The sequence below is a fragment of the Chondrus crispus genome, genomic scaffold, assembly GCF_000350225.1.
Source record: "Chondrus crispus Stackhouse genomic scaffold, scaffold_171, whole genome shotgun sequence".
In the NCBI taxonomy this organism is placed as follows: domain Eukaryota; phylum Rhodophyta; class Florideophyceae; order Gigartinales; family Gigartinaceae; genus Chondrus; species Chondrus crispus.
This window is the reverse complement of record NW_005179040.1, coordinates 82870-98144: the sequence shown is the minus strand read 5'-3', so window position 1 is coordinate 98144 and position 15275 is coordinate 82870. Positions and strand designations below refer to the sequence as shown.

Genomic DNA, 15275 nt, shown 5'->3' with positions numbered 1-15275 from the left:
TTACAGTGCTACAGCTCCTTCACCCTATTCGTTAACCCTGGTTGACCAACCATTCCGCAAGCCCGTTAATATATGCTTCCGCCAAATTTCTACTTCTCGCCAAAAATGAATTTCAAATTTTATGAATAATCAACACAGTATTTTCCGATCTCGTTTTAGTTGGACACTCTCACATGCCATTTAGATGCCTTGAAAAAAAAATATTGTAAATAAATGCCAGACTTAGAGAACTATGTCCATAAAAATGAAAATATTGCTGTTTTCGATACTTTCGAACATTGGGAGGCATACAGTTCGAAAACCAACTATTCAGTATTTAAATAAAGTACGGTTCAACACTCTTACTGTGCAGCCCTTTTCCCCAAAAACAATATTGCTGTAATACACTCAATGTATAAAAACTTATGCCATAAAAACAATGGCTGAAACCAACCTTTCGTTCCTATTAATCGCATTCCGTAACTTTCGTGATTTTTTAATTTTTGTATTTTAATATATTTTATCTCTATTCTTATTGGCTATAGCCAAGTGGCGATGTTTAGGAACCATTTACGGATTTTCCTTCATTTCCCGCGAGAATTCGAACTAAAGCGCGCCCTTTTTGTGTTGCAGGTTGGACAGTTTATAGTTGTGGAAATGCAAATGGATTAGATCATTAAAATTGGATCTAGTTAGTGCATGGATACCAATACGTCACTACACCTTCAGCAATAATGCAACGTCATGGTGCCACGGCGAGATGCAGCAAATCGGACAAAGGAAGTGGAGGGAGCATTGCGAGCGGAACGGACGCGATGCAAGAAACGAAGGAGCGCGGCAAATATGAATGCTTAAATACTGAAGAGTATTCAGCAATTGCGGTAAGCAAGGAGGGTAAGTGTACATGCGAACAAAGCTCATCAGGCGGGATGAAGTGACCTGAATGCGAAAATGCATTGCGCAGGACAGCGATCCGATACGAACCAAAGCATCCAGCGACGTACCACGCAGCATGGACGAAGAGCACTGCAGCGAGACGACGTAATGCAAAAGCGACAGAGCGCAATGCGGAGTGTAGGCGATAGGAGCGATGCGATACGTACTTAAGCGCGATAGATGCAGCGATAACAAAAGAAGAGAAGCTGCGAAGAGCCAGCACTTGTGCTTAACAAACGTGCCACCGCTTTTCCTCCGTAGAAACCATACTTGAGCTCCCCAAACCACTACTGTGTCCCGAATCAGCTCCCTATATCGGGCCATTCTTTAACAGTACCCCAAATGGAACGCCTGGTAGTGTCAATAAGATACAGCAGATCGCCATGGTGTGATATAAATCCGGTTCCCTCTTGAGACTATCAGTCTCTGCTGTCCGCTCCCATCGCCCCACCAGAAAGGCTGTGCAACCGAGACTCGCGACGCCATCCTCCCATCCCCTTCCTCTCCGTCATGCCCACACGCCTCATTAAGCGGTCTAAGCCAGTCTGTCTCTTGCGTGCAAAATTCGAAGAGGGGGAGATATCGTGAAAAGATGACCCAAAAGTTGTTTGGTAGTAAAATGATGTCTTCAGCGGTTGTAACCTCAACAATTTTAGGACCTGTTAAAACAATATGAGAAAGGGGTTCTAACGAAAAGTAAGTTTGACATTTAATTAACGTCTTTCTTCTTTTAACTAACGGCTTTATTCTCCTATGTTTTATGTTGAACTGCCCAGATGTAGAAGACGTGGACGGGGAGGCTCTAAACCGCCGAAGCACGGGGCACGACCTTGAATCGTCATCGAAATGTCGCCGGCTCGGTAGCTCTGCGGACGAAGTAATTGAAAATATTCTAAATGAAGGAAATGCGGATATAGGGGAAGAGGTTGTAATAGGGGAGATGGTTTTCAAGCCTTTGTACATTTTATCAGCCTGGAAGGAGCCTGGTTCTACGACTATCTGTGTGTCAGTTGCCGTTTGTTTGCCGTCCATGTGGGACGTGGAGATTTTTCTTTCCGTGTTGTGGATGACGGGTCTTTTTTGGAAGTCTGTGTTACGTGGCCAGCAGCGCTGACAAATGTTTTATTGCTGCACCGGAAGTGGCTTATGCGTGACGTTCCAGGCCGGCTCGAGCCCTATCATCCGAAGATATTGGGGTTCGAGTCCGCCCTGAAAGAATTACGGAATAAATCGTCAGACGACGTGGTTTCTACAACACACATTGCTCTTCCCTTTCAAATGCAAGCTGGAATTGTGTCTAAGAGTAATTTAGGTTGGAAGTGCAATGATTCTACTGTCTTCTAGGCGGATATGAAGGCAGCCGTAGATGACTATGCAGTAGTTAGTGATGATGACGCCTTTGAGAAATTATAGGTTCCAGAATGGTACCTGTTCTGTTAAAACATGTATTTCAACAATATGGCTATTATCGAGTGTCAAAACCGTAACAATTTGTTCTCTGCGTTGGTAGAATATTTACCGAAGTAAATATATGTCTGACTTCAATGTCGAGTCAGATCTTGAAAAGCCGACCCTTCCGAGAGCGCGTGCCGCGTACGACGGGAACTGTCGGGAAGAGTTGGTCTCTCCGGTTTGTCCACAAACGGGCCGCGTACAGCAGGAAGGTAGACTACCGAAGGGCAGCGGATGCAACAAGTCACCGTTGCCCGGAGACAGGGGTGTCGAGTTGGATGGGCTGATTCCGTGCGCGAGGTTCTAAGATTCAAACGCGAAGTATGTCGCCGCGTGGTTCAACAGTCTCCTCACTGCTCGGTTGTCAATGCTTGACGCCCTCTCGAGCCTTCGACTATGCCGGACTAGTTGCACTAGGATTTGGTTGCGCAATTAAAGCACTGTGTTGTTCTGTTCTTTTTGTTCGTTGTTTTCTTTTGATATCTATCCGCAAACGTATCTACTTATATCGCTAATGCAGAGCTACTTCATTCCTAATGCTCCAGCTAGGTGCCTCTCGATAAAGCAAAAACGATGGCCGCTGGCAGGATACTGTATTTGGCGCATATGCCATGTATGCGATATCAACCCTGAATTTCAGATTCCCATTTCGAGAATCGCAAGCCTGATTTATAATATCCATTTCCTTCGTTGGTTCCATGCGTGCAGATTAACATCGAGATTTCCCGCACGCTCCAGTAGGATTTTTCGTTTTGACTCCTACCCTTCCTACTTTCGTTCTTGAAACCATCCCAAAATTTTCATAACATCTTATGCGTCCCACATTGAGCCACTGGGAAGGGTACTATTCTGCGCAATAGGTTAAGTACAAGGGTACTGTCAAACCAAGTTTTTATTGCTGTCCAGAGGCCGTTGGCGGGAATCCACCCGGTGCAAGCCTCCGCTCGTCGAGAATCCACTCGACTCCTCAGGAATTCCCCTGATGTTCAGTTCCCCTTTCTTCTTCCTTCGCGCCCGGTTTGTTCCTTTATACTACTTACCCTACCCGCGCCGCCGCGCCTTCCAGCGCCGGGAGCTCTGTTTCTAACATTCCGCTGCACCCCTTCGCGCTTCTTTCTGCCCTCTCTCCTTCGCGCCCCTCTTCCCTTCGCGACACCCCGCCATTTCGTTCCTTCTCTCCGAGCGCAATTCCTCCTGCTGGCCCACCCAACCACAACCGCCATGCCCCTTTTCTCCTGGCCTCGACTGCCGCCGAGTGCCAAAGCAGGCACCTCTTGCCATGTGTGCGTGTACGCACATTACTGTACCACACAAACATGTGAGATGCCTGTCAAAAGCAGCCGCACCCATTCCCCTCTGCACTTCTTTGTCCCTTTAAGTTTTTTCTGCAGTTTCTCCTATTGACACATGCATTTAAACTCTTCGATACATGAATGTGCAATTCAAACGCTGTCTTCCTCAAAAAAGCCTGCGTCGCGCGAGTCTCGTTAAGAATCTGGAAAATCCTAAAGTACTATTCGGGTTTAGTGCACTTGTCAAAGCAGAAAGCTGTCGTCCAATTAACCAGAGTTACGTCGCACAGCTATGCAAGTAGTAAAAACTACAGCATGGCTGGGCTGTGAGCTTGTCCATCACAGGGATGGAATCGTGAGTGGTCGACGTAGAGACAGCTGTCGTGAACGCACTTTTGTTTGAAAGTCGGCCCGCTCCGATGAGAGGCTGTTGCAATGAACTGATCATGTATTCGTTCATGCCGAGAGCACTCATTGAAGCGTTTGTCGCAACGGCTCTGTGTTTATTGTGTTGGAAAGCAATAGCGCTGTTGTAAAATTTTCAAAGTCATGTCTTTTCTCCATATGCATTGTTTCACAGACCATGGACCGAGAAGAATTTCACGCAGACAGCGATGGTGGCCAACTCGCACTCCTTGTACGTGCCGCGTGGGCATTGGCGGTGCTGAAAGAGTTCCTAGAATCTAGGGCGTCGACGGGTGCAGGCCGTTCACAATGGAAATGGCGGCCCATGTGGACTGTGATTCAAATCCATTCCGTTCCTGAAGGTTCTTGCTGCATGGAGGACCAAGTGTCCTGCAAAGCACATTGCAAACCTCAACCCTGAAAATTCAGCGTTAAGAGAAGATGTGGGAATTATTCGAGCTTTTTGGAAGCACATTATCTTTCGTCACCGGCAGTCACGCGTGCTTGTGTTATGTTGCTGACACAAAGATATTTAGACAGCGAACTGCAGTTCAGAAAAAGATGAAAGTGCTCGTACCCGTACAGTACATACTGCATAAGTTATCGCAGCACTCAATCCATATATGACTTCGCATTGGAAACGATGTGAAGGATGCAGCTTACTTACCGGAGAATGTTCCCTTCGACTCTGGTATTAGGTACAGTAGGTCTGGATGCAAGAGGGACCTGTGTCTATCTATGCTTCGTATGAACTTCAAGCAGTTTGGTGACTACGCGCGCTTCCCCACTTGTAGTCGCAATGGCGCTGTTGTATGGCCCTGAGGTGTAGAACAGAGAGTCATTCGTTTGAAATTCTTGGGAACTCAGAAACTTGACACAAGCACGACCAACGTCCATGTGCGTCAGCACACCTACAGTATATTAGCAAGCCGGTGTCACTGTTGAAGCAAGTACTGTACAGGTATTTTTCATTTCTTACTGTAAACGCCATGCTCTCGAAAACAACGTTAAAACATGAAGTTGACGCGAAACCGTTTACAGGAGCAATAAAGGGAATTGAGGGAGGATTCCCATCCAACAGGTTGCTCGGTGCCAGGCGGTTGAGATAATCGCAACAGTACCCTTCTCACTGGTATAATTTGGGCACGTTAAGGATTTTCCAGAAATCGGTCATTTTACCCCTCCACTGGCCGGTTTTTCGGTACCAAAAAATTAATTTTTGGCCGCTCCATGTGCCATCCGGCACAATTCGGGTACCCACATAAATACTTTACATCGGAGTTGCGACAATCCCAGCGAACTCCGCGCCGCGACGTGCTGCCGATCTGCACGAGTACTCTCTTCCCTCCCTTATCGACGAGGTGGAGAACGTCTAGGCCACTTTTTTAAGGAAATATCATCCAGAGAAGTCCAAAAACTGCTCTCTAAATTGCGAACAACCTCCTCTCTTCCAACAGGCGCCTTACTTCCCTTCTCACCAACTAACCTTGTTGACACACGCCGCCCGCGTGCCTTGATAGCCAGTGTGTGTTTACTGTCCACATTTCCACATCTCGCAGGCTGTGAGAGCATCTGAGGGGCATTGCACGTCAGAAAAGCCACGCCTTTCATGCTTCTAACACTCATACGATGCTTTGAGGGCGTCTACTGCTTTCTTTCATATTCCCAATTATAGAAAAAGGCGTTTTGCGCGGCTAGCGCGCTCTTCTCTACTCTTTTTGATTCGTCACTTGTGTGCGAGGGTTTGAGCTCTCATTTCCGGCGGCATACCGCCACCGTCGAGCCAGGAGGCGGACAGAGAAGAGGAGGAAAAAACTTTACTGTCCAGGTGCTGGGTGCGTGTATGTGTGTGTGTGAGACATGGACTCTGCATAGTTGTGGAAGGCGGGGAGGGCAGAGGATCGTGGGTTGAAAAGTGCCCAAAATACACCATTACCCAAATTATACCAGTGAAATGAACACCAGACATGGATGCGATTCGATGACAACTTGCGCTGCAATCAGTCAAGATTTTGACAGCTTCTCTCAAGGCGTTGCAAAGTTGTGGGTGCGTCAAGGCATCATCATCGACGAACTACCGTACTGTACATAATGCAGCTTGCAATTGCTGGAAATGCGTGTCATAGCCATATCGCCGTAGTGCTTCGATTAATCTTTTCCTTCGTCATCCAATAAGTACATCGGAAAAAGTCGGCAACCGTTCATCGCATGGTACATTGCGTAGGAGCAAGATGAGAGAATAGAAGAAGAGTCATTGTGTGGTGGAGAAAAATGGCAGCTGCTTTCGACACGACAATGGGAGAGAATGCAGCGAGACATAACCACCGGTAAAAAATCTAGTTATACATTGCTCCAGCTGGCGGTCTCGGGCACTCCTCGCAAGACGGGTAGACTTTCAATGCAAGAATATCCACGGATGGGCTAGGAGCGGAAAGAGCGGTCACGCTTGACGAGAGCAGTAGTCCAATATGTTATGGAAGGGCCCAGAATCATGCTGGAACATGGCATGTTCATGGACTATTGCTATCTAAGACGTCGGCATTGATAGATTCTCGCCGCATCGTGGATTTCATGATTGCGAAAGGGAGAAGGAGGCAAGTATAAATATGGATAAAATTATGGAACGGTAGTCTGTGGGAGCGGGAGGTCGTAAAAATGTGCAGGAAAGATACGGGTGCGGTAAGTTTGGCAACAGGTAAATAAAGATACTCGTGTGTTCAGCCTTGGTGAGTCTGTCCGGTGTGAGTGAAGCTGTGATTGGTGCAGGGTGAGGTCTAATTTTACTATTTCTTAATGCTGTCATTGTGTCAATCACTGCCAGCGGCGACGACCGTGCCCACTCTCGGGGCGCAAGAGAGCAAGCCGGCTTGTGTCTGCCGAGAAAAGACAACGCACGCGGGCCATCCTGAGAGACAAAGAACTCTTCGCCGTTGCGAATCGAGGCGGGAGGACAATATGGCGAGGTTGTCTGTCTCACGGTGAAGTTTTGCATCCATATTCCCACGTGCAAGGTCACGCGGGAAGCGACCTGAAGATGAATCCAAGTGCCCTGTTGGGAGGTCGTGCGAACTGCTGTTTCGGGAAGCAAATGCGTCATTTACATATGCTGGGCGGATGATGTCGGGCAACGGAAATAACGAACATGCAGTATGTCAAGGTGCTAACTGAGGGTGGGTTTATTTGGGTCGGCGTGATGGTGACGTTTCTACACCAGAGCGGTAGAGTTTCCGACAGGGTCCGTCTAAATTACTCAGATGGAGGGTGGCTGCTGCGTAGTGGCGGGAAGATGGGGGGAACGGAATCGTTGGCGATACAGATGAACAGCGATAGAATTGAGGAGTTTGCGGGGGTGTTGGCAAACACGTTTTTGCTTGGCGGAGGGTTGAGGGTGCTTTTCGGAAGTACGGTGAAAAGCTTCAAAGACGTATCTAGGGTGGCGGGAGAAGGAAAATTACATAGTGATGTGAAGGAAAAGTACATAGTGATGTGAAGGAAAAGTACAAACAGTGCGGTTTTTAACGCAGACTGTAGATATGCAACACTGAAAGGGTAGAGGACGCATGTGTCAGATGAGGCACGGTAAGCTGGGTGCGAAGACGAGATGAAAGAAATAAATTATGATATTTGAAAATTCAAAGCGTATGAGACTGTGTACCTGCGCACTCGATCTCGAAGGTACACAAATCAATCTATAACGGAAGCACGTCCCGAGGGATACGAAGGAAAGGGCCGGGACTAAAAGCAGGGTCTAGATGAGTGCAGGAGGGGAATGGCTAGATGCAATGCAGCAATGAGGTACCAACGGTACAGTATTGTACAGTATCGGCAGCAGACATGGCGGGACTGGGGAGAGGAAACAGGGAAACGTTTGGCGAGAATCGGGCTGGATCGAAATAAGTGCGTCACGGGGATGGGTTAACCGTTAACGTACTGCCGTGATGAGCGGCAGTCATCGATACCTGTCCGGGTAGGTGTGGGGCGGTCAGAAGAAGCGAGGGAGATGGGAAGCAGTCTTTATGTTAGCAGAGGTGGGAGGGAAGCGGGATGGGCGCGTGTTAATCGACAGAAGGCCTCGGGACACAAGTGCCAGTTCCGTGCTGTATCGCATAGAGACGAGCAACCGTCGAGGCAGAGCGAGGGTTGTGCGCGTGGGTGGCCGAGTCGCGGGAAAAAGATGGAGGCCCTGACAGGCCTTGCGTGCGTGCAGTCTTCTCTCAGGTAGTTTTGCTGACACACGGGTAGCGTGGTCTCTGTCGAGGACGTTGCGGGGAGAGGGGGTGGGGGGGTTGAGCTGATGGGGGTTGAGCTGATGCGGGTCTAGAATGGAACACAACTTGGCTGGTCACGGGGGGTAAGCCAAGGGGCTTACATCTCCCGGGTGGGTCTAAGACACACCTGGCGTGTGGGGGTTGGCGCAGGGAGAGTGTTCTTACAGCAGATGTTTGCTCAAGGTCTGTGATGGGGGGGGTCCTAGGGCGTTTCGTAAGGAAGCAAATTCGGGGCGTGGGCTCGTTACCCATCAATTCAGCAGCCACGGCGCTCCACTCTGTCAGCACCTCGTCCTCCTATTCCCAAACGCCGCTGTAAACTAGACCCCTCCTTCCCAAACCTGCCGTCCCTCTACCCCTCAACTGCTCCTTCCCAAAACGCAACATCGTCACGTCTCTAGTCCAGCACTGCACCACATCGACAACACTGCTACCCTGGTCCCCGCGAAAACAATGCACCCTCTATCACACCATTCATAAATTTCATTCCCTCTGATCCATCCATATCTCATCTTGAGCGCCTGCGGGTCCTCCCTCTACGTCGCATAATCATGGGGGACCAAGCGCCCTTGCTTCTCTTTTAGGTTGCCTCTGCTTACCGCGTGCCACCCTTCCTCTCCCCCAATCATCCCCGATATATAAACCTACCCAATCCTGTTAGGTCAATCGCTTCCAGGGCTCCTTATTCAAATTCTCGTCTTTGAAAGCAATATTTGACACTACTTCTCCGATTGCCAGTTCTTTACACTGCTGCCCGCGAGTCTCTTATCACAGCTCTTCAACGATAACAACTCCTCCCCATTCGCTCTACCACCCTCTCCCCTACCTGCCCTCCCACCTTTTCCCTCTCCTACCTCCCTTTCCCTCTCCCTTCACCCCAACCCCCTCTCCACTGCGAGATGGCATCCCGCGTCATATCCATCCTCTTTGTTGCTCTCCTCGTCTCTGCTGCCATTGCTTCGGGTTCGAGCAGAGAAGACATGACTGTCAGGGAGCGTCGCTCGCGTCTGCGATGCAAACGCGATATCCGGCGTGCCGAAAAGCAATTGAAGTGTGCAATTCGTCGCATCTCGCTACCGCGTCGCCTGAGTCGTGCACGTAAATGTCGTTACGCCGGACTCTCCTACTCCGAATACAAGGAGACCAGAGCCGTCTGCAAGGAGCGATCAGAAAGCTTGACGCGTGTGCGCGCCGCACGGAAAAAGTGTCGCCTGGCCGGTATCAGTGTGCGCTCAGGATCATACGGCGATGACGAAGAAGAGGAGGACGATGAGGATGTCGACGTCAGCGGCATTAAGTGCGATGATTACGACGAGCTGTTGAGACTTCGCAAAAAGGCCGTGCGTGCTTGCGATAAGATCGGCTGGGTTGGTGGCAACGCACGCGACGCAAAGTGCGAGAAGATCAAGAAGGTTAAGTGGATGCTCTATGAGCTTCGGGACACGAAGTGTGGTGAGGATGGCGTGGAGGAGGCTGAGCGGAACCTCAAGAAGGTTAAGAGGAAATGCAGAGACCAGCTCGGTGGCGTAAGCCCGGTTGCTTCTAACAGGCCGCGTTCCCGGCGGTAAGAAGAGTAGGTAAGCGACCGCCCCTGCACTACCGAAAGTCTGTGGGTTTAGAGTCGCGCAGCTTTCCAGGTCTTGCGCCACTGATGGAAGAGGAGAGAGAAGGCCTGGTTGGGGATGAATGTATGAATGGATGTTTGCAAGCGGAAATTGTTAGGGTGCTTGCTTGTTATTGTTGATGTTTTTTTGTCACAAAGCGTAGATCGTTCGAGAACAAAGCTACTGAACCTGTTTGAGCGAAAACGCGTAAAGGCCCCTATTAGACGGAATTGTTTTTGTTCATGAATAGTACCTCGTCAATGTCTCCCATTGATGGTAATATTACTAAGATTTGACACACGCCGTACTCTGCGGAAGAAGGATGAAAAATGAAGGAAGAACTTGACGAGATGTTGTAGTGCTTGACCTGTTGCCGGCGGGGAGGTGTCAGTGGCACGTCGATTCGTCTATGCGCTTGATGAGGTTGGGGGCCAATCAAAAATAATGAAAAAACTGACATGTAAAGCACTTGATTTCAAGTGATAGGAACAAGGCTGGCGACACGTCGGGAATTTGTGTAAAAATCAAATGACAGAACCTCATGACGGGCAGCATGTCAAGACGTCAAGACCGGCAGCATGTCGTGCGAGAAGAGAAATTGATTGGGGCATATATCCAGAGAACAGTACAGTACCGGATTTTCTTGAAAACACTGCGGGTATGCGATGGGCGACCGCTTCCGGTTGGACCTTGGGGGGGAGGGGGGGGGGGGGTAAGCACTCGAGTTGGTGAAGCTGGGAGTTTGTTTGATCCGAAGAAATATCTTCGCCGCCCAGCAGTACAGCAGAGGCACAGGGTGTCAGGTACAATGCCCCATCCCTTCTTGTGTGTGTTTGATGCTACCTGGTTATGAACAGTGGGCCACCAGGGCTAGTTGCAGTTTTTATGAATGAATTCTCGTCCTTCGGTTGACGGTAAGGGGGGGAGAATCTTTCCGGTGAAGCAGTGTCAGGCACGGATTGCACTGGCCGCCGTCCACAAAATCCGCCGTTGGCAGGGACACAGACAGTTTTCAGCGCTTTGGCAGCCCGTTGGACTAAAACGACAGAACGATGTCTCGCGAGAGGATCACGAGTGCGTAAAAAAATCGAGGTGCACGTCTCCGAGGGAAGACCCGACGGGAATAATAAAGCAATGCCAATGCAGATATTGGATGGACCTGGGGCTCTCCACGAGCGGGGCTGCTCACATGACATGAAGGGCGGCGGACGGAAACATTATTACGATTTCTGGTTACGACAGATGGAGCGGGTTGGGCGGGTTTCTGTAAGCCACTACCAAGCTGCAAGGCTCTTTACACTGCTGTGGGAGTGTGGGAGTGGGCGAGCGCGGCGCGTACGGCACTGGGCAGCACAGCGACGGAGGGATGTAGAGATGGCTTTCGAGCATCGGTTGGGCGTGCTAGCGGAAACTGGTAGCGCGGGAGAGGAGCATATCAAGACACGTGGCTGTTAAGAGAAAGATCCGCCTATTTGTATCCCACAACTCAGCACGGCGCGCCGTTCCTAGCCATTCATATCCGCTCTCATGATTTTCAAACACATATGCCCTGATTTAAGAGGCAAACATACGCTCTAACCTCCTCCGCACCCCCTCATACTACACAGTACGGGCACTGTACTTTTACTCATGTACAGTATGCCAACATTATAGCGCGAAACTGTCACAGCTTGAAATTCTGTGTTCTTTCAGTACAGTATCCCGTAAATTTTAACCATCTTGACTGTGAGTACAGTACTGTGCATTTGCCTATTCTGCATATGCACAGTACAGTACAGCTAATACTTCCTATGCCTCGCGCTAACTGGCAGGATAATGGAAATGCATTTCCTGCGCATGTTAGGTAGCAGTTCCACTATTCTCTTTTCAAAACAAGCAATTATGTAATTGCTGTCTAATGATGCTGTACAGTTTTTTACAACCGATACTCATCAGGCACATCGCAGCGGTCCTCGTGAGAGGATCAACCACTGGCGCAACTGCTAGTCGGTGACCCCCCCTCATTTAACTCTTTTTGGGACTCTGATGCAAATCCGTGCTGTAATCATGTGTGCCGTGGCTCACCGTTGATTTCCTTGTTTGCTCTTCATAATTACTGCGCTCGCCGTATTGTTTTAGAAGAGAGAGTCGCTGTATGTCGGTATGTCGTACAGGTGTGCGCAGGCCAGTTCATTTTCGTCTTTGCTGCAGCAACGTCGTGTACAGTACTGTTGTGGACGAGAACCATATCATCATCATCAACGTGCTAGCAGATCGCTGGTCCAGCGCAAAAGAAAACCCTACTGCAACCAGGACAGAGTGCTGTGTACTGTACTGTACCCTTCTCGTCCATACACAGATGCACGCCGGACTTCGCCTTACCCCTTCGGCACTCGCCCCACACCCGATGTGCTGTGAACTGCTGTAGGCCTCCATCGCAACCGCATACAGCATGTGTGTGTTGTTCGTACAGTACCAGCAGCGGTGACTTTCTTTTTTTGAGATTTTGCTAAAACCTCCATTTTATACCACTGTAAGACCTTGGATCATCTCATCGATTCTTCCCATGCTGCCACTACTGTACAGTATTTGGGCAATTCAAATATACTGTAGTGAATTGGATCTCCTGTACTGTACTCATTGCATTTTCTTGATGCCAAAAAGAAAGTTTTGAGCGCCGCTGCTGGACGTATTCCGAGGGCAGCCCGGCGAGGAATTTTTATCGTCCATACTTTCAAAAGACGTCGGTGAGGGATCACCCTTCTCCGCGTGTCTTGCTCCGCTTGCCCTGCCTGCTCTCAGTTCGCACAGTTACGCATCCACGGTGGAGTGCATCACACCTAAAGAGGTGCTTTTTGCTCCGCATTTTATCCTAACTCAATCCTTCGACAACACTACAGCACATTCATTTTCCACTCCAGCCTGACACTTGCGTCAGAAAGTCTGCGTAAATGACAGAATGGGTTCTCCGTCTCTGTAAAACTGCCATGGTCGGTATGGTTTTTGCGCATCCGCCTCATCATGGACAGCAATCGCACGGAAACCGGTAGTCATCCATCCAACGCATTTCCACAGTTCACATCCAGCTACCCTTCAATACGGTAGTGCCCTCTTTTATCCATCCTAGCCACACTTAGAATAATCCTGGGGTAGGAAGAAATGTCCCACGCTCTGATGGACTGCGAGTTAGGAACGGCCCTGATTTTGTCAACTGTCTTAATCGTTGTTGGATCACCCACGACTTATTTTCACTGCAGATACTGTACAATTAGGCAGTCGCCCCCCGACTCAATCGCCACTGTATTACTGTACATATCAGGACTTTCCTGGTCTCGCTGCCAGACCCTCGCCCTGTGCGGTTCTAGATAACACTTTCTGGAAAGAGCCCATGCCGGTCCTTCCATAATAGTGAAGTTCGTACTGTACCCCATCATGTTGTGCCCCATGCAAATGTCCATCGTGCAGTAAATCCTCGCACGTACGGCATGCTGCGCCCATTGTCTATCAAACAGACTGTAACCGTGGTTACTGTTGATGTCGCCGGTGACGTAGTACCAAGGGTACTGCATCAGAAAGTCGTCTGGAATGTAGGCTTACGCTTTGCATCTCCATGCACATCCCCAGCTGTGAACCTTGTCACGAGGTAAACTTTATGCTAGACATCAGTGCAGTACAGCTATACAACACCGGGCCCATATTTACAGTGTACAGTCCTCCTTCCCAGAACGCACAGTTTCTTCCCTCTTGCTCTTTACAAAACCTTACAGTACCTCTTTTCGGGCTTCTCCTCATACAATATAACATTACAGCTGCAGAGCATCCCGTCTATCGAAGTGATGTAAGGATTTAGTACTGTACTGTTGTTTGCTTTACAGTATTCATTCTGATTCACGAATGACGTCAGCACAATGGCTCGAATTGGATTTCTAAAATACCGCCGCACTGTATGCCATCGTTGTTATGGCAACATGGCTAGAACCATCTGACCCTTAGCACCTACTTATCCTTCGTGCCAACACTCTTTGGCATTAGCATCACACCCCCGTCGTTCTTTACCGTGACCAACGAAACTCGGCAGAAATGTTGACCCCTACCATTTCCCCAACTGCGCCCTTCTTCGTCCCCTCATTCGGAATACAATTGTCGTACCCTTCGTTTTTTCGCCGTCCGCGTTTCTGTATTACAAAATATTCTGGAAGTACTCGTAAATTTTAGCAACACCGTCTTTCGTATATTCCTCTTCGACTTTGCTAGAAGACATCTTTTATCGGAAAGAGTCAATGTACAGTAGTGTTGTTGGATTACGTATGTGGAAAACACAGCGCACAAATGAAGTCATGCCGTGCTGTAATACAGTACAGTACTACGGTAAAGTGTACTGCTCCCAAGGGTACCCTTCGGGTACAGCACTTTCCGGAAGAACCTGTTTTCACGTACTGTACAATCCCTAAAAAGTTGTCCTCCTTCATCTTTGGTCCCACTGGGGCCAGTGACCCCTCTTATTGCAGTACTGAAGTACTTCCCACCCCTTCCCCGTAAAACTGCACATTCCCTTCTGTCGGGAATCAGTTTTCATTATACGGTGAGTGTAGCTGAGTGCCAGCAGCAGCCACCAATTCCCCGGGCCTCGGGCGCTCCCGGGATAGTTTCTTTTCAGTCCCTGAACACGCAACTTTAGTAGGGAAAATCACTTCCATTGGGCATGCCTACTGTACATGCGCACGCTATTTGGTGCATGCTCCATGAGAAGCATGACGGTTCGAGAAGTTCTTTGCGTGCAGCAGTGACGTCGTCGCCGCTGACGCGATACTGTACACATTACGTCTTGCTAAGCTGTTCTTACACTGCCATAGAACTAAATCGAGAATTTTTGTTACCTACCACTTTTATTTTGGAAGTCTTTTTATGAGCCCCTTTTCTTAGGAGCGCTAGAATGATGAAGAGGTGAAGCGGGCGTCGTCGGAATGAGTTGATCAAAGGGAGCACGTTCCTTGACAAGCACAGCATCTTGATGGTATCCTTAGCCCTGTGCGCCACCGTGGGCCGATCTCACAAGGTAAAAAACTCAGACTCTGGGCGCCTGCGTATACAGTGCCCCTCCCAGGAGTGCTCATACATTGTCAACGCTAAACCAGACCGCAGGGCAAACAACGGCTTGTGGAGAGTGGGAAAACTCAATCTTACTCACTCCTGCGACGCTATAAAGGGGAAACGTAAGCGCAAGCCCCTAGCCGTGTGCTAGTGTTTGATAATCTACGTGAGCGGCATGCGAACGTCCCGGAGGCTGCACACTGGAATCATCTGGGCACAAAAGTAGGCATCGACTGTCTTTCACCATGCAACACTTCAACGCCAGTATG

At 49.2% G+C, this 15275-nt stretch overlaps 1 protein-coding gene; it reads right to left on the bottom strand.

Annotated features, from left to right (window-relative positions):
- Positions 1-3219: 3219 nt before the first annotated feature.
- CHC_T00003085001 (hypothetical protein) lies at positions 3220-3590 on the bottom strand. XM_005714143.1 is given in 2 exon segments: positions 3220-3353; positions 3354-3590. 1 exon segment carries the CDS (start codon positions 3588-3590, stop codon positions 3354-3356), a length of 237 nt encoding a protein of 78 aa, XP_005714200.1. The 3' UTR covers positions 3220-3353.
- Positions 3591-15275: the final 11685 nt, after the last annotated feature.

What these genes read in the sequence shown, in the direction of transcription:
- CHC_T00003085001 (XM_005714143.1), bottom strand. Translation starts at nt 3,590, where the DNA reads ATGGCGGTTGTGGTTGGGTGGGCCAGCAGGAGGAATTGCGCTCGGAGA.